The following is a 24,293-nucleotide window of genomic DNA, read 5'->3' as shown; positions in this document are numbered from 1 at the left end:
ATAAAAAAATAAAAGTAACGATAAAGTAATGATTTTCTGCTATTTTATATATTGTACGCAATACTTGTTATTATCTTCCAAATGCTATGTATTAAATTTGCATGTCGAACATTTATGATAACGTAAATGGACGAGGTTGCATAATTCGATCGTAAAATAGTACTTAATCTCAAGTGATTATCAAGTAGAGAACGATATCGATTGGCTCATTTACACTCGATTACGATACGAGTATAAATGTCATTATTCTATATAATTCTCTTGCAAAACGCACATAATTGGGCAGTAACCATGAAGTAAAGAACGATACCGGATTAGCTCATTTATACTCGTGATCGAGTATAAATGAGCTAAATGTCATACTATGTAATATCCTTTCATAACGCAAGGGAATTACAGAGAGAGACTCGCTTGATTGCTCGGCCCAGCACAATGAAGGATAATTCCTTCGCTACGGCTGGATTCCGATTAGACACAATTAAGGCCGAGGCGACGCGTAACGCAGGCACGCGGCACGCACCGTCGTCATCGCACCGGCGCGGCGCCGATAAAATTCTCACGTTACGGTACAGTAAAACTACCGCAAGGCCGCCAACGTGTTCGCGAATGCACGGCACTTGCTGCACAAAACTTGGCGATGGCCACGGATGGCCGTGGTCTCCATCTGTGCGTGCCGTACGGCTATTCACCCGTGCGCGGCGGCGGCGACCGACCTTCTTTTTATCAGACAGATATGGCAATGAGTTACAGCGATTTTCTCACAGGGAATTATCGCCGCGTCACTAAGGTATGCGCCGGACATAAAAATAAACAGAAGGCTGTAAAACTTAGCGCGGTTGTATGCACTTGCATACACTTGCGTATGAGTTATCGATGCGATCATCCGCCTTATAATCACGCAGCTACCCTCGCTCGCTTAATTCATGAATCAACTTCGGAACAGGTGGCACGTTATAATCTCTAATGCGCGATGTAATCTCATGCAAGTCTTCTGTCACAATGAGCTCATTAACGGGGACTTTAATCGAGTATCTCGTAGATACCGGGAAGACGACGAGTAGTTGGTGAAGAAAGTAGTTGGAGAGAAAAGAGGATCAGTTTTTATCGTAAATTTGGAGGCGCAAAGGGTGCGAGATCCTCTTTTGTCTTCATCGGATTTATTTACGTAAGAGCTCCATTTTTTTATTCAAAGCTGTAAGATGCTCGCATCATCACCTTATTTCGTAAATGACCTAATAACATTTCGAATATATATTTATTCTTGAAAGAAGAATGTTCCTCTTTCTGTACGTGGAAAGATCTAATTACCTTCCGGTATCTGTGGATACAGTTCATTTCGCATCAATTATCGAGCATGACAATCATAATTGCATTAATTCTCCTTTGCAGTTCTGAACGTGGCAGGCGGCAAAGCGCCGATGCAGTCCAGCACCATGGACGGCGCGACTCCACAGCGCGCGGTCGACGGAAGCAGCAGCCAGGTTTACACGTCGGAAACCTGCACCCTGACGAGGCCCGAGCTCAAACCGTGGTGGTACGTGAACCTGTTGGAACCGTACATGGTGCAGCTGGTGCGACTGGACTTTGGCAAGCCGTGCTGCGGTAAGTAATACCGTATATTTCTTCGCGCTCCGCCGCTTGCGAGGATTTACCGTTTTGCTTAATAAATGAACTTTTGAAAATCACAAGCGATATTTCTGCACCCTCTCGTTTAACATTCAATGAGCTCGTCTAATATGTCCCGTAAATCCCGTAAATGCATTAACCACAGATCGCAAAAATGAAAACAACTTTTTGCGGTTTAAAACGTGTTTAAAGGAGGAAATAAAAGCATTAGGTGGAGGTGGAAAGTCTGAGACATTGAGGCGTGCTAATTTTCGATAATATTTTGGATTATTTATTATATGTTTTATAAATTCCAAATGTGAATTATTAATCGCTTAGACTTATTAAATGAAGAATTTGTACAGGAGAGCTGTTTTAAATATTTTTCGAATGTGATGACAGCTTTAATGTTAAATGCAAGATAGATGTGTTAACGTTCGAAAATATTACTCGGTACTGGCCAAAGCGATGATTAAGAGAGCGAACCGAGGAAAATTGATATTTGCACTGTGGTCTTCAAGCGACGATTCGCTCTGTTTCAAATTATTGTTCCGGACGAAACGGCCGACTGTTTCTTTCTAGCGAGGCAGAGAGCCTCGGCGTTAAAAGATCTGTCATCGGGGTCTAAGAAAAAAAAAAGTAGCAAACGATCGTAAGAAAGCTCGCGATGGCGACGGTAATTGGATCTTTACCGTTCATGCGATGATTTACGAGCGCGTCGAATCGCAGCGTACATTTTCTTCGCAGTATCAATCTTGCGGGTATCGAATCCAACGCCCGTTATGACGTTTCGTGTCTCAACGAAATAAATCGGTAAAAAGCTGCGCGGTTATAAAAGATCGTTTACCGCGCGCTGCAATTCGCCACGAGACGTTCCATTCTGTAACGAGCAAGTTGCTGCTGATAAGCGCGGGCGATAAAGCCTCTCGGTATAAATACTATAAATTCTAATGCGAGCCGCTCTATACACTGTCGAGATAGAATTCCCGCGATACCGTAAATATTCCGTGCGTCGTCCGGCACTTTCGTTTCCATCGCTCGTTTTCTCGACTTTCTATCAATAAATAAGCATGGGATATCCATTACTGGGATAATTACCGCATTAACGTTGCCCGCCAGCGAGATAGATTCGCGATCGCAAAACAAATTCAGCATTTAAGGTTACTCGCCTAAGCTTGAATTATAGTATTTCAGAATGAGTTATACCAAATAATTTCTTGCGTAGGCATATACTTGAAAAGCATATTAATTAATAATTAATAAATAACGCTGATAGCTAGTTGTTTCTTCGTTTTTTTTTCTCCTCTTGTTTATTAAAATTTGTTTTTTATTTAAGAAGTTGTAATAATTGTAATAATTGTATATAATTAGTTCTTCAATAGTACATCAATGCTGCTCTCTAAATTTCGTAGAGTGAAACTCTACTCTAATAGAATGAAAATTGAGCATGTGCAATTTTCGACTGATTTTTCACGAGATTTAGAAAGTGGATTATTATCTATTCAAAAAACTCATTCTGCACTTTACTTTATTAAAGATATTTATACTTGTAATTTATTATTCCATTTTCTATTGCTATTTGCTGCGTGATCTATGTTGCGTAGAGATAACGCGGACAAAAGTGCGACGCAGTTGATCGCGTTCTCTCGGCTCGCTTGAATCTGGACGCGATCCATCTTCGACGCTTCAGCGAGCATTCGTCGATTTAAGATCATGATTATAAATAATCGATCGTTGGGGGCTAGCCAATGGTGCTTTCAACATGAAACAAATGGATCGAGAGTTTTGCGCTCGCGCAACCACAAAAAATTTATCGCTTATATCATACAAGCTATCCGTAAAATCTCACCGTAAAATTCGCACTTCCTTCCCCTCCTAGTAACCCTGTCGAAGGCCCTGTTTGCATACGAGATCATTTAGAAACTTCCACTGACTCTTCCACTGACGAAAGTGAGAGTCTTTCCACTTTCAATTGTTAGAAAACCATTGCAGTACCATCTCCCGCGGTACGCCGCATGCATTTTTCAACAGCGTTTGTGAAACACGAGCTCGATCATCAATCAGCTCAAAGCTATCACGCATATTTAAAACCGGAACTAATAACACATATTTTATCATTTTTTTCCCCTTTAAGGCTTTACATACATATTTAAGTCACTATTTAAGTTTATATGTATGCAATCTCCACAAATATACTGTACATGTAATTTATTATTTATTCGCTGTATTATATAGAGTGGACATATGATATTCCTATAATATTCAAAAATATTATATTCTCGGAATATTATTTGTATTTTTAATAATATTTGTTTAATATTCTAGGAATACTGTAGCGCTTATAAGGGAGATTCAGCGGATGATAAAGCTACGCGTTTCCGGAATTTTAATTGTATCAGACACTCCTCCGTTAATGGACCTCCGCGCGGCGCTAGAAAATTTGCGTTATCGTTTCGAAAGTTCATCCGCTCGAACGGGAGAAACTTTCACCGTTAAACGAGTGATAATAATAGTATTGTTGGTGCTGGGCACGCGCAAGGCGGGAGCAAGAAGCGAGAGCGTTTTGTTGTTCAGGGAAAATGCGTTCTCGGGCCGTTCCTTCCTCGAGTAAAAGTATTTCCATCTTTTCGCGAAGCTAAACCACTCATCAGCGGCAAATTAGCGAGATCGTCCGATTATATATCGGAGAGCTATAAAAGTGAATTCGGAATCATGCGAGCGAGGCGAACGCGAGGCTAATCCCGCGCAGCGGAGTGGATTGCTAACGACTTCCGTGTCGCCGCGTTCGCAGAAAATTCGCTGGATAAATCGCACGCCGCGCCGGAGAGAGAGAGATGAATTATTTAAATGTGATAATCGACGATCGGTCTTTATACACGCGCGAATCGAATTGAATCGCTGCGCCGCGCCGTGCGAGGTGGAGATGAAACAATACCCGGCATAATGCGGCCTGTTTTAAGCAGCTGTTTAGTTACGGCCCAGCACCGAAGAGATACCTCACGATAATTCTCATGCCGGCTCCTCGCAGTCCGCACGACCGCTCATAATTGAACAGACGGCGCATTACAATTACTTGGGCCTCTCTGCGTGAAAGAGCAGCTTTCACGTTACGCCTCAGCGGCGAAGAAGAATCGATTCGTTCAATTTCGTCAATAAATTGCATCGTTAACGCTCACGTATTACATCTTCACTGCTTTTAATTGTCGGGATGCTTGTAACGAGCTGATGAACTAAATAGCATCGCGGCTCTTATTACAGTCGCATTTGTTAATTAAATTGTGTGAATTTTCCATTGAAGCTTGAAGAGTATAAATAATGTAATCCCTCTGGCATTAAGGAGAAAAGTTTTTTTTTAATACTTTTGTGACGTAGGTAAAAAACGAAATCTTATTCACTTGACCCAACTTCATTAAGAATATCTATCTCTCAATATGAAACATGAAAGTTTCCTACTTAAGTTTTATCTTCCTATCATGCAAATTTTAGAAGAAAGAGATTAGTGTCGAACTTGTGAAAAATATTTAACACGACTGTAACAAGTAAAATCGGATAAAACGTAATTAATCGTAATTATTATCAACATTCACGATTAATAGACAACGGTCTTCCTCGCTGTCTTTTTACGCACGCGACACTTGGCGGAAGGCACGAGCGTGTCTCCCGATCCTTTCTCGATACTAGAGTTTCTCCTTTATCTCGTGTTGCTCCTCACTCATGTGCTACATGTCTATGCACTCATTACAGGTGAGAATAGTGGCTCGCACACGTGCAACAGGAAAGTCCCGCGTACTGTACGTACGTACGTGTCGCGTGTATCGTATCTTTTAACGCGATCATTTTACTAGCCGGGAAACTGTCGCGGGAGTTTGAATCCGCGATCATCATTGCGGGGACAGAACGTGGAAAGCATGTAATTGCAACGGTTTGCAACTCCACGGACGGGCGTTTGCGGGCGGTTGTCCATAACCGGTCACACTCGGGATATCATCTGGGTCAGAAGACGTAGCGCTCGAGATGATTTTACCCGTCCAGATAGTTGTAATCGGCGCGCGTTGTATCCTCTCTAACAATAAGCTAAACCGCAAATGAAAGTTTCCATCCAACCACAGTTTTCGATTTACCTTAATCTATCAAAATCCGTGGTAGCGATCTATTTAGCTGCGATCTATTTAGATGACGACAAAGTGTATCGTTTGATTAAGGTTTCGTGATTTTTCAATTAAATGGATCATCGCTGGGCCACATGGAAAAGTATAGAGTTCGATTGAAAATTAATAAGCTTAATTAATTGCGATCCCATTATTGTGTCTTGAATCTGTTGCGGTAATTTTATTATTTGCCCGAAATCGAATCGTGTTCAATTTACGTGCCAGAAAAATTAAAGAGTTTTTTCATGTAGTAACAAGACAAAAAAATTATGTAAGTACAAAATCCATTCTATACCTAATAATATTTGTTACACTTTGAAGAAAATTCCAACGAGATTTGAATTATCAACTATTAATACAAATATTTAACAGGAAGTTGTTTTAACGAACACGTGACATCGTTCAAAGACTTGAAATCTCATTGAAAAAGGAATCCTTCCATTTATACGTATAATTAACTATCAGAGAGCTGCGTGCGATTATTACAGCAGTGACACAAATTAAACTAACGTCTCGTATCATAAATGTATGCCATTAATTACATGCATGAGCGCAGACGAGCGTTTCTTAGGGAACCCGATAATTACCAGTCACCGCTTAAGCCCATAATCTTCTGAGTTTTCCTTTAGTGAAACCTACGTTATTCCGGCACGCAAAATAAACTTTGGATCGACGTATCTTACGACGAGATATTTGCAACGATACTTTTCTGATGATATCGCAAACAGAGATGAGATAAAAATGTTGTAACCAAAGTCGCTCTGTGAATTTTAACAAGCAAATCGTTCGATTTCAGAGGACGGCGCCATCGTCGTTCGAGTTGGTAATAATCGACCAGACTCAGGAACGAATCCTATTTGCAATCAATACACCGGATACGTGGGGGAAGGGCAGCCACTCTTTTTGCCTTGCAATCCGCCGATGCCCGGAGCTTTTGTCTCGGTGCATCTTGAGTTCCCGAGGAGCACGAGTATTAAAGCGCAGCTGTCCTTGTGCGAGGCTTTCGTCTATACCGATCAGGTAGGTTTGATATTGTACAACTAGGTTTTACGCTAGAAAAAAAATAAATCTGTTCTTTCATCTTCCACCGTGCAATGGTGATTGATTGCATAAAAAATGAACGCAGGCCTTGCCGATCGAGAGGTGCCCTCAATTCCGGGACCAACCGCCGGGATCAACGGCGACGTACAACGGCAAGTGCTACATATTTTACAATCGCAATCCGTTGAAGTTTACGGATGCTTTGGCCTTTTGCCGTGCACGAGGTGGTACCCTTGTGGATGAGAGCAATCCTGCTCTGCAGGGATTCATTTCCTGGGAGTTATGGAGACGGCATAGGTACATTCATACGCATGTAATTAATATATAGAGAAAATCTATGAGAACTGGTAATATTAAAAAGAAATATAAAAGAAACTTTAAAAAAATTGTCACGAATGAGACGGGAAGAATGGGAATTTCATCTCTGAATTTTATCAGTAAAATATAACTGAATAAATGGAAATATAAGCTATAAAAAGCTATAAAAAATAATAACATATCAAAATGATAGTCTGTTTAGAAAATAATAAGTGAAAATTTGATTGATTATTGACGAAGGAGCGACACGTCCAGTCAATACTGGATAGGCGCAGTTAGGGATGCTAATGATCGGGCGTTGTGGAAGTGGTCCGGGAGCGGCGAGGAGGTCTCTGTTTCATTTTGGAGTCTACCGCAAGATAGTACCAATGGAAATTGTGCTCGGTATGACGGTAGTAATGGCTGGCTTTGGTCCGATACACCTTGCACAGCCAGACTTAATTTCATCTGTCAACATCGTGAGTATCATTTTGATTGCCGTACATTTGCATCCTTTCTCTTTAAGCGACACTCCAGAAGACATTCGAATGTATTTAAGAGCTTTTTTAATTCTTTATGGTCTGTGAGTCGAAAATAATGTTAAATATACCAAATTATATAAATTTGAATGTAAATCATAAATTTTTCTATTTTATTTTAATATTGTACATATTTTGAAAAATAGAAAATTCTAATGGAGAAATTTTCAACTGCAATATTTTTAAATCTATTTATTACTTGAAATTCTATATTCAATATTCTTTTCTACTATGTTTATAATAAGTGCTACTTAATTACCGAATAACTGTCTTTTCATTGACCAGAGGAATAATAAACGTGATTTTACAATTAAAAATAAAAGAAAGAAAAGCTTGGCTATATAAGCATTAAATTTGTTGTGCTTTATTTTAGATTTATTAAATAGATTAATAAAGGACGTTTAATTTAAACGCTAAAACGCATGATACAAAAATAGCGCAAACGTTTCAACTCGCAAATTGCATTTCAGTGCAAAGATAATTTCGGTGTTCCAGAACCACAAGCTTGCGGTAGACCCGAACAACCACCAAATTCCACGATGATTGTGACCACCGGGTCGTCCAAGGCACCTGTATACGAAGTCGGGGCGACGGTAGAGTACAGTTGTAACGTGGGCAGTCTGCTAATCGGACCGTCGGTCCGCACTTGTCTCGACACCGGTTTCTACAACGAGTTTCCGCCAGTGTGCAAAAGTAAGGAGCACGCGCGTTCGGAGAACTGTACTCGAATGAAATCATTGCGTACGTGACTCGCATCGTAATGCAATATGCGCTTTCGCCGTTTCAGATATCGAGTGCGGCTACCCCGCGAGCATAAAGAACGGCGGTTACACGCTTATCAATAACACCGTCAGTTTCCTGAGTCAGGTGCTTTATTATTGCGACGACGGATACGAGATGACCGGTAAGTATTACAGCTAATCGCGACACGATTATTCACGGCGCATTTGAGACAAAGAACGAACGCATCTGGTATAAACTGTCCGTGAGAAATGATTATAAGCTGATTTTTGCGACCGTAGGACGTGCCCTATTGATGTGCGACGTCGACGAGCGTTGGAACGGACCACCACCGCGATGTGAGCCGATTCGCTGCGCTGCACCGGCCCCGGTCACGCATGGTTATATAGAGAAGATCGACACAGACGAAAGTGCTGCGGCGAAGAATCTCAATCGAAGTCTGCTGGTTAACAGCATCGTCACTTACACGTGCGAGAAGGGCTATCGGCTCGTTGGTTCTCGGCAAATAACGTGTTTGAGTACCGGATTTTACGATCGCGTTGCACCTACCTGCATAGGTATTTATTTACAGTTTTATTTATAATAATAAAAGAGTTTATTATCAATTTTTATAAAGAAATAAGTTTCGAAAAATTATAAAGAATTGAAATTCAAGTTTTTATTTAACTTTTGCACGAAAATTCGACTTGGCGATAATTTGCTAAATTCAACAAATATTTGGAATAATAAATAATTACAGTTTATATATTATATTTCTGACATTTTTATTAAATTCTAAATAATAAAAATTAAATATTATGTTAAGTAATCATTAATACAAAAATAAATTAGTAGTAAATAACTAATATTTGTTTGATAAATTATTAAATAAAATATTTAGTACATGTATTTTTATATATTCAATATATCAACTTTTTTGTACCAGACGACTCACGGGCTACCATGGTCTCGCCTACCCGAGCGACGATACGTCCGTCCACTACAAAAACTCGAACGTATCTTACTCCGAGAGTGAGGACCACGACGAGTAGCAGCACGGGAACTCCCGTCACGACCTCCAATCCATCTAGGATTGTGCCTGGCACCGCGGAACTCCCAGCAACTGTGAGAGAGACCGTCTCGAGGAGGCCGACAATCGGTCTGAGACCCGCGCTTCCTACGTCAGTAGACACCGGTAGTGAGCATCCGCAGGACAACGAGATATCCCAAAGCGTGGACCACGCACAAGCGGGAATCGGCGCGGGCGTGCCGGAACCGTCTGGTCCTTTCCGAGTGGACAACGCTGAGCATCCCAGCGGCACCCATCAAGCCAAACTGAACCTGGGAGCCGTGATCGCCCTGGGAGTGTTCGGCGGTTTTGTGTTCCTCGCCGCGGTGATCACGACGGTCGTTATTCTCATACGCAGGTAAAAAAACGAACGTACTCTTTTAATCCATCTTGAACGATGATTCGATGACTTTGAGGATCATCGCCAAGATCATCCCTCCGTCCCACGAATCTTTTCTGTATTTGATGATATCAGCCCACTCCCGATATATATAGATGACATTTGATCAGATTGTACATTATATCGCTTACTTTGTATTAATTCGATCTACTTTCTGTCCTCTACCGCTCTGTCTTCTTCCTAACTTGTAATACATATATGCTGCATTGTAATCTAGATTTTCTTTTTTATATAAGATGATTTTGCTTACTGAAATCGCGTGTACATGTTTCTCAGAGTCTTGATGTAACAAAAGAGTCTCTAACATGTCAGATAGAATTACGTGGGGATAATAGTACTACTTCTTTACCTTTAGTACTGTACCTTTCATTCATTGATCATAAGCTTCTTGTAATTTAGCCTGTTTTATTTACTTTAAACATAGCCTCAAATTACGCTTTGCAAAGGCGACTTTCTCATTTCTGATCGAGTCGTAATGATTTTTTTTCTTATTTGTATCGTTTACTAACCAATGGTTCTCAACGCGAGTTATACGGCCACCTAAAGACCTGTGGCACATGTAAAAAGTGGAATATCATTAGGGGCTACAATAAATAAGTCAATCGAAATATCTTTCGTCGGGTTGAGGATAACTGTAAGTAAATGCAAACAAAAGTGACGAAGTAAGGTTGAGAAACAGTGGTGTAGACGCATCGCAAGACTCTTGCGTCATCTTAATGTAGCATCAGGGAAACGCGCGAGTCTCGTAGTCTAGTCCGTCGATGACGATGATTAACAACAGAGTCCATTTGTGCATTGCGGTGGTTAGCGGCAGTGGCAGCGTCAGAGGAAGGCGCCGCAGGGGGCTCGGTGGGGTTGGTGCGCTGAGGGGTGGCGGTAGTGGTGGCCTTGGGAGGGGCGACACCGGGATGCCCTCGCGTTGGTATACGCTACTCGCGCTGCCCTTCCCCGACCAGCACCTGGGGCGCCGCGACCTCACGGCACGCCGCGGTAGCGATCATCCTTATTCCTTCAGCCTATCGGCGGCACATCGCGCCGGTTACTTCTCGAATCCCTCTCTGTAGATCGCCATCGACGCCCTTCCCTCTCACCCCGCCGTAAAAAGATAGAGAAAAGAAAGAGAGAGAGAGAGAAAGAGAGAAAACTATTCTACCTTAATAAAGCCTACAACCACCACTACCACCCCAACCCTCCACGCAACCACCGCCCACCACAACAACTATCATCACGTACCAGCTACCACGCGCCACCCTCGCGAGTGATACTAGTCAAGGTAAACGAGAGCAAGGTTTCTACTGAGTACCTTCTTTAATGTTAGATCGGTTCGCTTCACGTTTCACGTCACGCCTAGCAAAAGTAGAAGATGGCTTTGTAGTGCGTTGCACGCACGCTGGATGCACCAATACCCTATTACAGCAGCTGAATCTCCGTTGCGTGTTCAAGAAATCTAGAAAGTGATCATATCCTGAACACAAAGGTATCTAAAGGACATCTAATAGATGCCTGAACAATCAAAACGTCTTGTTGCTTCATATTAATTGTTTGCGAGCTCCGTCATGTCTTACTTTCTTTGTTTTATTTCATTATTGTAAGATGGGAAGAAATTGGCTACAGTAGAAAAAGAAACGACTGCGGTCTAGAAGTTCCAAGTATCACATCGCACAGAAATCGTGGTGGAAGATAATTATGTACATTGCTTCTTATATGTTTTTTCCATGCCTGCAATACTTTGTCATAATTTCTTTAAGATTATTACAGTCGTACGATAATTAGACATTTGCATTATACATACATCATAGTATATATAAATTTTTCAGTATATTAGAATTGTTACTTTAGTGCTTAGATTTTCTTTTCTCTCTTTTATCATCGGTGGCTTGGAAACTGTTTAGGGTTGTAGAAACAAAAATATTCTGGGCTCTCTCTCTTCCATTTACTTTTATGCACTAAGAGCGTAGGAGAAGCACGCGTGAGGAATCCGACTCGACTCTTCTCCCATTGCACGTAACGCTTTGCCTATTTGTCTCATTCGTTTGATGCAAATATAGTTTAATGCTGAGGAATAAAAATTACTTAAAACTGTATGATAACTTGACATAAGAAAGTATTATTTTCTTCCTTTATGTAGAAACCGCGGAAGAAGCAGCAAACACTATCGTCACCGTGCATCGCCCGATTGCAATACTGTCGCCAGTTTCGACAGCAGTTCCTCGGAGAGTCGAGGAGGTCTGAATCGGTACTATCGCCAAGCCTGGGAGAATCTACATGAAACCGCCGGTCACAAAGCCGGCCATCCGCCGCTTCGTCGTAAAGAGACTCTAGATGAGCCAGGATACCGGGAGAATTTCCGCGGTAACAATACCGAGCGTGACGGCTCGGAACTGGTCGTCAGCGATGTCGCTGCGTATCCATCGAGCAAGCACGCCAGCGTCTCCGATAAGAAGCGTCATCATCACCACCACCATCATCATCACGGAAACGCGACGCCCGATTGGAGACAGTCGCAATCCCATCATAGATACTAAGCAGAGAGCGAAGCTGTAAAACGGACGAGAGTTATTCGCTATGTCATCATCCGCGATCATCTGGACGATGATTTGTAAGAGACATAGAGTGTCCGTAGCGAACGTTCGCAACTGTCACGGGTTAAAAGATCTTCCTTCAACGAGGGAGCGAATCTTCCACTAACATAAATTGTACCTTATAGATAACGTCTTACATGAAATAGAGACGGAGAACCGAACATAGATCCTACGTATATTGTTCTGTTACGTTATAAATTATTTTCCGTCAGCCTGTTACAAAATGTAAATATTATACACACTATAGCTTAAAAATAAAAATGACGGATAGTCGCTCGTCGTAAGGAAGGTAGTAGAAGCTGGTCAGATAATGTATGCCAAAAAGCAATGAAATAATATAACAATAACGATCAAACAGAGAGACGCAGTAACGTAATGCTTAAAGATAAGTAATTGTAAGATCAGGGATTTATGTAATTGTTTAACCGTTTACCCGTTCAAAAAGATTTGTCTAAGGAGACACCGGATATCGGCAAACTTACATCTGTTATGGGTACCTTGGCCTCGCTTTAAAAGGATTACTATGTTTCCAGAAAAACAGGATATTGCATACATATATCATTAAGGGAAGGCCGATGTTATCCATTTAGGAATAGAACAAACGTTGTGTTAACTATTGTGCACGGTGTACGAGCTGCACGCAAGTAAATGAGAATTCAAAAAGGCACACTATATATAGCTATAGTATCATATATGAGTGCCTCGTTGATCGCTGTTATATCTTCAATATATTCTACTACCGACTTTGTGTATTATAAGTATGTAACACTTAATTATAGTTATTACTTTTATCAAACATTTCTATCAAGCTCATTGAAATTGACATATATTTAAGAAATAATGTAATTGTTACAATAGATTTTTATTAATTGACTGAGATTGTATGCGAAGTGATTCTGTACATGCGTTTTCCGTGATTTTATTCGTCGTAATAAATTACAATAGTGCCATTTGGGGCAAACTTGTTCGATTTATTGAAGAAACAGTTTTGTCACTCAAACATGGTACATGGTAACGGATACTAGCGCATTCGTAAATTACATATATAAGTATATCACTTATATATAAGTAAGACTTAATTTCACATTTATATGAAATTATAGAAAATAAATATGTATTTATATGATATATAAAAGTTCTTTTATTATCCACAAAAGATAATAAATACAGTCTTCTTGAAACATTTGGAATATTAATAATCACTTGAATAATTAGCATTTTTTTTAATGGCTTGGATATTTAAGATATAACTTATTTATGTATCACATAGAGAGCTCAATTTTGTAACCATTGTTTGATTAAGCCTTGTATCTGTATTCTAGCTTCTTTTAGCTGAGGCATGTCATGCTCCGATGGAGGATACATGTTTGCACAATGCGCAGTGCCTTTAAATAAATTAATGTATATAGGAAATTGAATAAATAATGAAATATCTATAACACACATTCAATTTACCTTTGATGTAAATGGCAGGTGCCTGTGGATTGGCAGATTCTGTGATGCCCAGCACATGCCAAGGATCAATAGAACCATGTACAAATACTACATTTGTCACTTGCAGATTTAATGCACCATACAAGATATTCGTTCGTGTGACACCAGATGTCAATAAATTCAAGTTGTATCTTCAAAAGAAATTTCATGTTATACCATATGTTTTGTTATAATCAGAATATAATTAATAAGTAAAAACAAACCTAGGCCCGAAAATATCGAGGCATTGTTGTACAAAAAATGCCGCTGGAAAAGTATCTCCGTATATATTAGACTGTCCAGTGGAGGTTTGGAAAAATCCAAATTCTGTACAAGTTTGATACATCCATTGACGTCCTACAAAAGATCATTTATGACTTACCCCATTAACGCGGTAATAAAATAATTTTGAAATTAAGTCTATATGCAAAGTTAATGTAAAAACGTTACCTCCTTCCGCTTGCTCACTGGCCCAAGTGACATTTCGAAGCTCATGAATCATCTTGTCATATCTATAATCTAAACACTTCTCCTTGGTAGCGTCCAATATCATATTGCTTACATAAGCAAGTCTATCAATAGATTTTCCTATTTTCTCATCTACTAATATATCACATACGGTCTCAATTGTGATATTGGCAGTCTGGGAACTTTGGCGATTGTCCTTGTTGTATTGCACAATGCCAGCAAAGTTACTCGCCAATGTTTCATACAAATTCGATATATCCACTTTCTTTGTATGTCCAGGATCAATTGGGTCGCATAATCTGTAAAACATAATTTGTAAAAAAACATAAACATATTGCGATCAATATTGTTTGATAAGTGTACTCACTTGAATTTTTTCTGTATTTGCTGTTGGCCAGTGACGTGATGTAATAACATATTAATTTGCGAGTTAGCATCTTGTATTACGTCGACACATTTTTCAGAATATCCTTTTAAAGCATTTGTAACAACAATATAATATTCTGCAATACAAAATCGTTTGTACACTCATGTGGCACACTTGTTAAAGCTATATCAATTACGATTATGTTACCCTCAAAATCAATTTGTGCTAACAGTGGTCCACTAGCAGACACAGCTCCATGCACCAGATGCGGATATTTGGCTCGCATCCAAGCAGCCAGAGATCCACCATATGATCCTCCAAATACAATCCATTTCGCATTATTGGGAAATTTGTATCCAATATTAACGCTCTGGATGAAGTACGCTAAATCTGCTAATGCCTGTTCCGAGCTTAGATAAACCAAGTTCTTTACACTAAGATCCCTGAAAGTATTCGTAACAAATAAAGTTTCTAAAATAACTTTTCCTCTTGCATTCATTTGTATCCTACGTACGAAGTGGGGTGGCTTTTCCCATAAAAACGATGCTCTAGATAGAAACACATTGCTCCAAATTCTTTAGCGTACTCAATCCACTGACCTTCTATCATCCATTTCGGATTTGCTATACCTTCAGCTCCAATCATTAAAAATATTGGGCCATTGGGTTTATAAAAATCAGAATTAACAAAGTATCTCTGTAAAGAAGGAATAAATCATGTGCAATAGTACAGATTAGTTTAAATTATTATACAAAAGGCTCATTTTTGAAATATTTAAATAATAAGTTTAAAGAGCTAAAGAACTGTCTTGTTTTTTTATCTTATTATTTTAATAATAAAATTTTTGATAACATAATAAATGAAATATAATGTGAAATTAAAATTTTGTCTCACATTACCTGCTTCCAAACATGAACATCAGTTGGATTAAAGTGATCCAGATACTGCGTAAACCACTGCTCCTTGGGAAGTGATTTTTTGGAGGACACAACTGGTTCACCTAAATTGCCGCCTTTACTCCGACCTCTCAAGAAGGTACGCCATGCCGTGCTAATACTCAAGATGCTCAATGCAATGGATAATAATAGCAGAAATTGCATCTTGAGATATATTTAAATTATTTTTATCTTTCCCTAGTGTGACTGAGAACAGTCTATAAGCAAATACAAAAATACAGTTAAAAAAAATTTATACAAAAAGATATTAAGAAATTAACAAGAAATTTATGTGGCTGCAAACAGATGGAACACTTTTTCTTTTAACTTTCACTTAATAATACAAAAAAACTACATCTTTCAAGCGTGCAGTTATTATTCATGCAAAATGAATTTATATATTTATTACAAAGATTAATATACGTTACATTCTCTGTTTAGGTTAAACACAGATGACTTTCCACTTGATCTTTATACTATAAAGTTCTCTGAATCTCTGGCAAACATTTCACTGGATATAATACGAGATAAGACTGACGATGATAAGTGAAAAATAATGGTATGTTATTTACAAATGGAGAGAGAGAAATACCCTTTGAACTTGAGAGAAAAGATATGTGTTTACATTTATACCTACTATATATCTCTTGTCGCCTCTCTTTTTCTCTCTTTGACATTTCATTATACGTCTGTCTCCTTTTAAAGGTCAAAAATGTATAACGTACATATACGGTACGAAGAGCGAACTTATTATACCTATCGAATGCGATCTTCCTTGTCATCAGTCGGGTTTTGCAACACAAAAATTCATCAATAATATCTTTTTATTATTTTATTTTTATTATTATATAATTTTCATCAAAAAATTTATTGATATTTATAGCTAAATTTCTAGCTTTGTGACATTCGAATGTTTCTTCACATTTTTTTTTCTGATTGAAATTGTTAACAAATTTTTATTTATCAAATTTATAAATAAATAAGTGATTATTTTTTGTTTATTTTAATCTGTTAATTTTCTTCAAAAGTTCATTTCTTTTTTTTATCAAGTATACGGTTTTTTTATTTCGCAATAAAATGGAATTTAAATACAATGCGATAATAGGTGTTCACATCGCCGCTGTTAAACTTTACAGTGAAAACGAAGGAGAAAATAAAACGCGGGAACAAGAATCAGTGCTTCATCATCAGTCGAACATCCAGTTTTATTCAATCTTTTCCCATCGGGAACGACGAACAATGATAAAAGGTCGACATTGTCGACACGACGACAGCCTTGTGAGCTGGCTTAGCTGGCTATTCCGTGAGATACCGTATGACCACGTGTGACGAATCGACCTACGGAAAGCATTGTGCGTGAAACGTTCCACTCGCATACGCGAGAGGCTCGCACGCGTTTCCAACAATCTCCTGGCTAATCCAATCGGCGATACAACGCGGCTCAATTAATGAGTCGCATGAACAACGCAGCGCGAAAGGATTGGATTCCCGCTTCGACACAGCCGCGAATGCCAAATAATTTTTATCTCGCGGTTGGTTAAATATTTATTGTCGCTCCAAACAATAGAGGACGGGGCGTTTGATCGGCCGCCGCCGACAAAGTTCCTCGGTGCGCTATAAATGCGCATTTATAATCTCGCCCGGGATTTAGATGGGTTTAGGTAAGTACGGGGACGATCCTCTCGCTAAACTTTTTATTTACACACGATATCTTCATCACTTAATGTTTGTTCGTGTTGTATGCTCCAACGCACTCCAATTGCATTTGCGGCAAATGTATTGGAGCACGCTGGAGTGTGTCAGAACATGCGACACGAACAAACTTTTAATATCATCTGTTTCCTTCAATTCTAACTCTAACCGCCTGGGTTCTTGCAGATTAGTGTGACGCTACGCTGTGCATAAGGCAACATGAAGTTCGCGGAGCATCTATCAGCTCACATTACGCCCGAGTGGCGTAAGCAATATATTAGCTATGAGGTATAACATTTAAGTACAAACATTTAGATTTACGCTGTACAAATGTAAAGATAATGATATGAGAAATAAGATTGTAACTTGTGCCCTGCGCATAATAAAGAAATATTACATATTAGGAATTAAAATTTTGGAAGCAATTTCTTCAATGAACGCTATAGATAAACAATAAATCTTGCAGGAAATGAAGGCGATGCTTTACACAGCAGTGGAAGAAGCACCCTCGGATGAAAGCGTAGAGCCAGAAGTGATATCACGCCACTTCGCGTCGTTTGACGAGGTGTTTTTTACATTCTGTGATCGTGAATTAAAGAAAATCAATACATTTTACTCTGGTGAGGATATTTCCATAAGGACAAAAGAGTCACTTATAATTTTTAATCTTTACAGCAGTTATGTTAAGCGTTTTATTTATTGCAGAAAAATTGGCAGAAGCGACGCGCAAGTATGCAGCTCTGCAAAGCGAACTGAAGACTGCTGTGGAGTTGCAACAGGGAAGCGGGAAGAACAAGGGAAAGGCCAGCGCAAAGCCGCTTCTGCCTACCAGAAAGCTCAGGGACTTAAAACTTGCATTTTCAGAATTCTATCTTTCTTTAATCCTCCTTCAGAACTATCAGAACCTTAATCACACTGGATTTCGCAAGATTCTCAAGAAGCACGACAAGGTATCTTATCACATCAGTGATGTAATTGCACTTTTTTTGTAATTTTTCGCTTGTCAGTCATGCTGCTTGTGTCATTTCAGAGGCTACAATTATCCCAATATCATTAGCGTCATGTCTTTCCTCCCGTAGTTGCAAAATAGTGGTGCAAGAAACAACTGCTCTATGTATGACACAATACCTATATTCCCTGTGTACCCAAGTAAAAACCAGTAATGTGTTGTCCTCAACAGTTTGTATTACTTTTAATGCACGGTTGCCTTTAACTCCTATAACGCATTATTAAATGCTTCCAGTTATTATCAGTTGACGCCGGTACAAAATGGAGAGTCGAGTGCGTGGAAACGTCACACTTTTACACGTCCAAAGACATAGACAAATTGATCCAGGAAACGGAAGCTACGGTGACGAACGATCTCGAGGGCGGCGATCGGCAGCGTGCTATGAAGCGTCTTCGGGTGCCGCCACTTGGCGAGCACCAGAGTCCGTGGACTACCTTCAAAGTTGGTTTATTTTCTGGTAGTTTTATTGTTCTATCTGTCGCAGTTGTCCTTTCAGGTATTGTATAATATTTATTTATTAAATTGTGACGTATTTGCAGCTGTGCTATTTAAAATCTTATTACTTTCAGCCGTCTTCCACGATAGCGGGGAGAACCTGAAAATCGCATTTAGACTATATCGAGGACCCTTCCTTATTATCGAGTTCTTATTCCTTATCGGCATTAACGTCTACGGATGGAGATCTTCCGGTGTCAATCACGTTTTGATATTTGAGCTGGACCCGCGAAATCATCTTTCGGAGCAACATCTTATGGAATTGGCCGCAGTCCTTGGAGTCGTCTGGACGCTTAGCTTATTAAGTTTCTTATACAGTACCAGTCTAAGCATTCCGCCATACGTAAATCCATTAGCACTCGTCTGTCTCATGATGATCTTTCTATTAAATCCGGTCAAAATGTTTCGTCACGAAGCTCGTTTTTGGCTGCTAAAGATTATAGTAAATAATTATTATAATTTGCACAACATCGCACCTGTCATATGAATAAAGAATTGAGTACAGTCTTTTGTCTTGTTTCAGGGACGCGTTTTAATATCGCCATTTGCGTATGTCAATTTTGCCGATTTCTGGCTGGCGGACCAGTTCAACAGTTTGGCGACTGCGTTCTTGGACTTTCACTTTTTAATATGCTTCTACATTACAAACGGCGATTGGCTGAAGGCGGGTGACACTATGCAATGCATGTCCGGCTCTCTCATTATCAGGCCTATTGTGAACTGCCTGCCAGCGTGGTTTCGCTTCGCGCAATGCGTTCGTAGATATCGAGATTCTAAAGAAGCGTTCCCACATTTAGTGAATGCTGGAAAGTATTCCACGACGTTTCTCGTTGTTGCAGCCAATACTTTATACGCCTATCATGCATGTAGGTTGAATTACATGAACTCAGGTAGCATGTGTTGGCTCATACGTTTTATGTATGTTTTCTAAACGTATCTAATATTTTATAATGTTTAGGGGACATTTGAACGTTTGAGAAATGTATATAAAGCTAACATGTGCCATTTCTAAAAATGTTATCTTTCTATAATTTGATTCTAATGTTTCAAAAATAGTAAAGAGATAATATACTTTTTCAGCGGAATATAATAATCGATGGGAGAATCCCTGGTTATGGCTATGGGTGTGTAGCTGCCTTATTAATTCAATATATTCGTACACGTGGGATCTTAAGATGGATTGGGGCCTTTTAGACAGTAACGCCGGTGAAAATCGTTTCCTACGCGAGGAAGTGGTTTATTCGGCAGCCGTAAGTAAAATAGTAAAATATTATATAACAATGCAAGAAAAGGGATATTACATATTACATATGTTTTAGTGGTTCTATTATTTCGCAATAATAGAAGATTTTATACTACGATTTATATGGATTGCGAGTTTTATTCTCGTTGAATGTCGATATATCTCTAGCGATTTAATGACTTCTATAGTAGCACCTCTCGAGGTCTTTAGGTAAGCATTTTTTGCAATTTTAAATTTACTTAGAAATTTCCTTGTGTCTTATGTAAAAATTTGCTTATGTTTGTTTATTGCAAAACTGTTTTTAGGCGATTTGTATGGAACTTTTTCCGTTTGGAGAACGAACATTTAAATAACTGTGGTAAATTTCGTGCTGTACGCGATATTTCGATAGCACCTATAGAAAGTTCTGATCAGTCACAGATCATACGTATGATGGATGACGAGAACGGTGTACTTAATAGGGGCAAACGTAAAAGTGGTGGTAAAAAGCAGAACAATACAAAGGAGGAAAAACGAGCACTGCTTAAAGAGGAAACTATCGATGTCGATATATCAAATGCCAGTTGAATATATAGTTCGAGATTTTTGTATTATATTATGTTATCTTTAATTTTTTTCCAATATGGAAAGTCTTCGAAATCTGGTACTTAGAGAAAATAGTTTGCACGATTTTGTAAATGATGCATATCGATTTCACTAGAAGGTAGATGGTTATCATGTGCTTTCCAGCAGATGATTAGAAAACTGAAATTATCATAGTGCCTTTCATGCTTCTCTTATATAAGATACTCTATGATGTAACAATTCAAGATATAGTTTGCACCGAGAGTCTTCCAACACAAAAACGAACAATTGTAGCTTAAATAAGTAATTTCACGAATTTTATAACTCTTGGATACAAGCATATAGTAGAAAGATGCAATGTATTGAAGCGTATGCTTTTGCATGCAAGCTTTATGAATTGTTGATGAGTCAGGTCATTTTGCCTGCTATTTAAATGCTATAACACATCATAATTTTATCAGCTATACTGTTACTAATTATTTTTTTCTAAAAATGTCATTTTTTAATAATGAGTAATCAATACAACGCATAAATATTTATACGTATATTGAAAGTAGAGAAAAAGGAAGTTGATATGAAATAATCTGATACTACGCTCACAACAGAAGTGATACTAAACATGTATTAATATTAGGGAGACTGTTATAATGTGCTTTTTATACATATATATTGAACATAACGTTGTACTTATATCATCATGTATATTGGCCTACACATGTGTTGTTATATAAATTATTTTCTAACAGCAGGAGAAAAGTAAAATATCGAATTTACACATTCGATATTTAATTTATTAATACTGTTTCATTTGGATAGTATAATGTTTTATATGTATTATACTTATCCGACTGTTTTATATGAGTATATTTTGTCAGTATTCTACCCCATATTAATTTTGACGTAATAGCATAATACTTTTTTTTTAATAAAGAACATCTTATTACATACTTAAAGAAACTTTTGCTCAATGAGAAAAGATAAAAGTAATATATATTGTTACATTATACTTATTATTTCAAATGATTAATATACCTGTAACTATTACTAACCATTTACGCAAGTGTGCCACCAAATAAGTTAATAATAAAACATTAAACTGACTACGTATATACACACATATATATATAAAGCAGTATTTTATAGAATCTAAGATGAAGTAATTTTATTACATTGAAATAACAAAAATAATATATTTTAAAAATACATTTGACGTTGCTTTAATAAAGCTGTGTTTATATTTATAAATCATTATTTTAAATGCATGTATTTATTTGCTAATTACATTAAGGTAGAGATAGTAAACAGATTATAATTATATTTCCTAAATTAAAATTTTTTTGTTGAAATCTAAATTTATTTTTATATAATTTATATTTATATATTTTCTTTATATTATTAGGTTTATATTTATAAACCTAAGTCGTCTTTATATATACATAAACATTACATTTTATTTAATATAAAATTTACTTAGTTTAACGATAGTGCCAATGTGTCTAAAGATATGAATTTTACATATTAAATCTTGCATTCCAATAAAATTGTGATGATTTTTTATAAATTTTTTTACATATAAATAATCAGAATTGCAGTTGTCTGGAATGTAGACGTTAAATATTTTTATACTCTATATACAGTAGAATTTCTGACATTTATAATACTCAAAAGGTATGCAAGTATATGCATTACTGCTGTATACGGTAATTTCTTAAGTAAGACTATGTACATAATTTTGAACATTGCTATATATTGATTATACTTTATATTATAACAATAAAATGTTTTAACACATACTGTTATATTCCAATCACAGAAACATACTTAATAATTAAGAAAAATAATATTCCAATCATTAATTTACATGCTTTAAGTTTCCAGTTTAAATTCGGAGGTCTTGCGCCGTAGAACAAAGCCTAACTTCAATAAAGTAAACAGCATTTACGACGATGTTACGTAACAAGATAACGTATAATAACGCGGTAGCAATCGCTTCCTTCTTTATTCTTCCGCTCTTCAAGAACGATGGATCATTGAAACTATTTCTTTGCGAATTTTTATATGAAATTATATTGTTTCTTTTATGTACACAATTTCATATGTTAAATATAAAAAAGTAATGTCGTTGTATTAAATAGATAACTCACATCTATTTATGTCTATAATCATTTAATGTTACAACACTATTCATCTATAATTGCACTATTACTCAGATTTATTAAGAGTTAAATTGAATCTATATAGCTATTTCACATATTATTATTTATCAAGAAATAAACTAAACATATGCATCCTAAATTTTATTTAGAAATCTTCATGAAATATTAAGTTCACACAGGATTTTTATAATAAATCAATTCATTAATAATCACGTTTGTTTCCCTGGAAAATCGATATAAAGAAAAAAATATAGTTGAAGCCCCGGTCGAAGGAAAAATAGAAGAATAAAATTCATACTAATTATGTCTCAATCGACAATTTTAATAAAATGATCCTTATCGTTATATGTATAACATTACGTGTCGGACACAATGATATAATATATTATTAACTATATGTAGCAATAATCTGACGATATAACAATTAATGATTGCAACTATGATCAACGTGTCATCATAATGTACGATAACAATCGAACGCGATAGCATATAATAAAGAAGTGAACATGTAATAATATATACTGTACAATTTGTCGGGCGCATCGATGATAATCGGCGCACGCAATTTCTTCTATAGATTAAAACAACAAACTTAGCAGATACGCTGGATCCCCTTAGCTCATCTAAGGATATGTATAACAACCGCATTCGTGCATATCCAAAAAGTGGCGGATATTCAAGCGATAGATCCGTCCTTTTCCGTCATTCTCCCATGCGTTCATCGTACTTAAAACGAAATAAGTATATGCTCACGTGCTCTAGGGAGATATAGAAGAAGAATCACAGAGCACGAGCGTAAAAAGAACGGATTTAATGATCTTGAATGGATTTCTCTATGGAGAAAAAAAAGGAGAGCGTAACAATATCTGGGGATTGGGCTCTTTCGACGTGCACGAACGTAGTTAAATAAAAATAACAGAAAACAAAAGGCTTACTCGATATATGTAAAGCGACGTCCAGTTGCCCTTTCCGTCCGCGCAATTATATGCCTATGCAATTAATACTAATTGTATATTTACAAATCTCAAATAAGAGCAAAAAGAATGTAAAGACCGGAGTGGTCCCAATGCAGTTGGCCTTAACCAATGAAATCTTTTTCCTTCGCAGATCTCCTAAATAGATATACATATCTTTTTCTCTAAATATACTTCTCAGTAAAATCTAGGAAGTCTAATCTCGCAGACTTAAAATGTATACGTTAAATCGTGGTCCCTATTAAATCATGTCCTCCTCTCGAGGTGTTCGAGGTGCAGGTTCTGTGATTCGTGAATTCTTTTAAAAATTCAGTAAAATAAAAATTGATGCTTCTTCGAGAATTACACAAATACTCCAAATTCTCCATCGTTCGTTCATCCACTTTATATCTCGTGCTCCCCGTAAAGCTATTGAATTGGAATGTTAATACATGCAGCAACCGCGGGTGAATCAGACCGGAGGGCAAATCAGATTTCGAACAAGGCACAGACATGCACACACACACACACACACAC

General features: G+C 37.7%; 3 protein-coding genes across 6 annotated transcripts in view; 2 read left to right on the top strand and 1 right to left on the bottom strand.

Annotated features, from left to right (window-relative positions):
* LOC105201889 (CUB and sushi domain-containing protein 3) overlaps positions 1 to 13,205 on the top strand; it is a 33,807-nt gene extending 20,602 nt beyond the window's left edge. The window contains exons 3-11 of one of the 2 annotated variants that reach the window (XR_005575621.1): positions 1,390 to 1,602; positions 6,550 to 6,773; positions 6,880 to 7,091; positions 7,353 to 7,570; positions 8,126 to 8,323; positions 8,418 to 8,534; positions 8,653 to 8,928; positions 9,297 to 11,092; positions 11,948 to 12,170. Coding sequence is in view for 1 of the 2 variants with exons in the window: in XM_011170167.3 (XP_011168469.2) it covers positions 1,390 to 1,602; positions 6,550 to 6,773; positions 6,880 to 7,091; positions 7,353 to 7,570; positions 8,126 to 8,323; positions 8,418 to 8,534; positions 8,653 to 8,928; positions 9,297 to 9,777; positions 11,948 to 12,344 (2,336 nt within the window). In the remaining variant the exon portion in view is untranslated. Of the gene's footprint in view, positions 1 to 1,389; positions 1,603 to 6,549; positions 6,774 to 6,879; positions 7,092 to 7,352; positions 7,571 to 8,125; positions 8,324 to 8,417; positions 8,535 to 8,652; positions 8,929 to 9,296; positions 11,093 to 11,947 lie in introns of both variants that reach the window. The other variant, XM_011170167.3, reaches the window with a different exon arrangement.
* A 313-nt stretch (positions 13,206 to 13,518) lies between these two features.
* On the bottom strand, positions 13,519 to 16,330 carry LOC105201888 (putative serine protease K12H4.7). 2 transcript variants are annotated; one of them, XM_011170166.3, is made up of 9 exons: positions 16,073 to 16,330; positions 15,609 to 15,862; positions 15,224 to 15,405; positions 14,917 to 15,152; positions 14,710 to 14,845; positions 14,325 to 14,641; positions 14,099 to 14,231; positions 13,857 to 14,026; positions 13,519 to 13,786 (listed from the first exon to the last, which is right to left on the bottom strand). In XM_011170166.3, the coding sequence occupies exons 2-9, from the start codon at positions 15,807 to 15,809 to the stop codon at positions 13,677 to 13,679; spliced, it is 1,485 nt and encodes a 494-aa protein (XP_011168468.1). In that variant the 5' UTR covers positions 15,810 to 15,862; positions 16,073 to 16,330; the 3' UTR covers positions 13,519 to 13,676. The 2 variants fall into 2 exon arrangements, with proteins under 2 accessions (XP_011168468.1, XP_039309884.1); XM_039453950.1 differs by having other exon boundaries at positions 16,282 to 16,300.
* A 417-nt stretch (positions 16,331 to 16,747) lies between these two features.
* On the top strand, positions 16,748 to 23,855 carry LOC105201890 (xenotropic and polytropic retrovirus receptor 1). Of its 2 annotated transcripts, none has more exons than XM_039453949.1 (10): positions 16,748 to 17,305; positions 17,523 to 17,624; positions 17,803 to 17,956; positions 18,042 to 18,286; positions 18,580 to 18,841; positions 18,915 to 19,282; positions 19,346 to 19,706; positions 19,921 to 20,090; positions 20,160 to 20,293; positions 20,389 to 23,855. In XM_039453949.1, exons 2-10 carry the CDS (start codon positions 17,556 to 17,558, stop codon positions 20,648 to 20,650), a joined length of 2,025 nt encoding a protein of 674 aa, XP_039309883.1. In that variant the 5' UTR covers positions 16,748 to 17,305; positions 17,523 to 17,555; the 3' UTR covers positions 20,651 to 23,855. The 2 variants fall into 2 exon arrangements, with proteins under 2 accessions (XP_039309883.1, XP_011168470.1); XM_011170168.3 differs by having other exon boundaries at positions 16,750 to 17,305; positions 19,364 to 19,706; positions 20,389 to 20,650.
* The last annotated feature ends 438 nt before the right edge of the window (positions 23,856 to 24,293 follow it).

The sequence above is a fragment of the Solenopsis invicta genome, chromosome 9 (assembly GCF_016802725.1).
Source record: "Solenopsis invicta isolate M01_SB chromosome 9, UNIL_Sinv_3.0, whole genome shotgun sequence".
In the NCBI taxonomy this organism is placed as follows: domain Eukaryota; kingdom Metazoa; phylum Arthropoda; class Insecta; order Hymenoptera; family Formicidae; genus Solenopsis; species Solenopsis invicta.
Note: the sequence above shows the minus strand (reverse complement) of the source record. Positions and strands in the feature narration are given on the sequence as shown.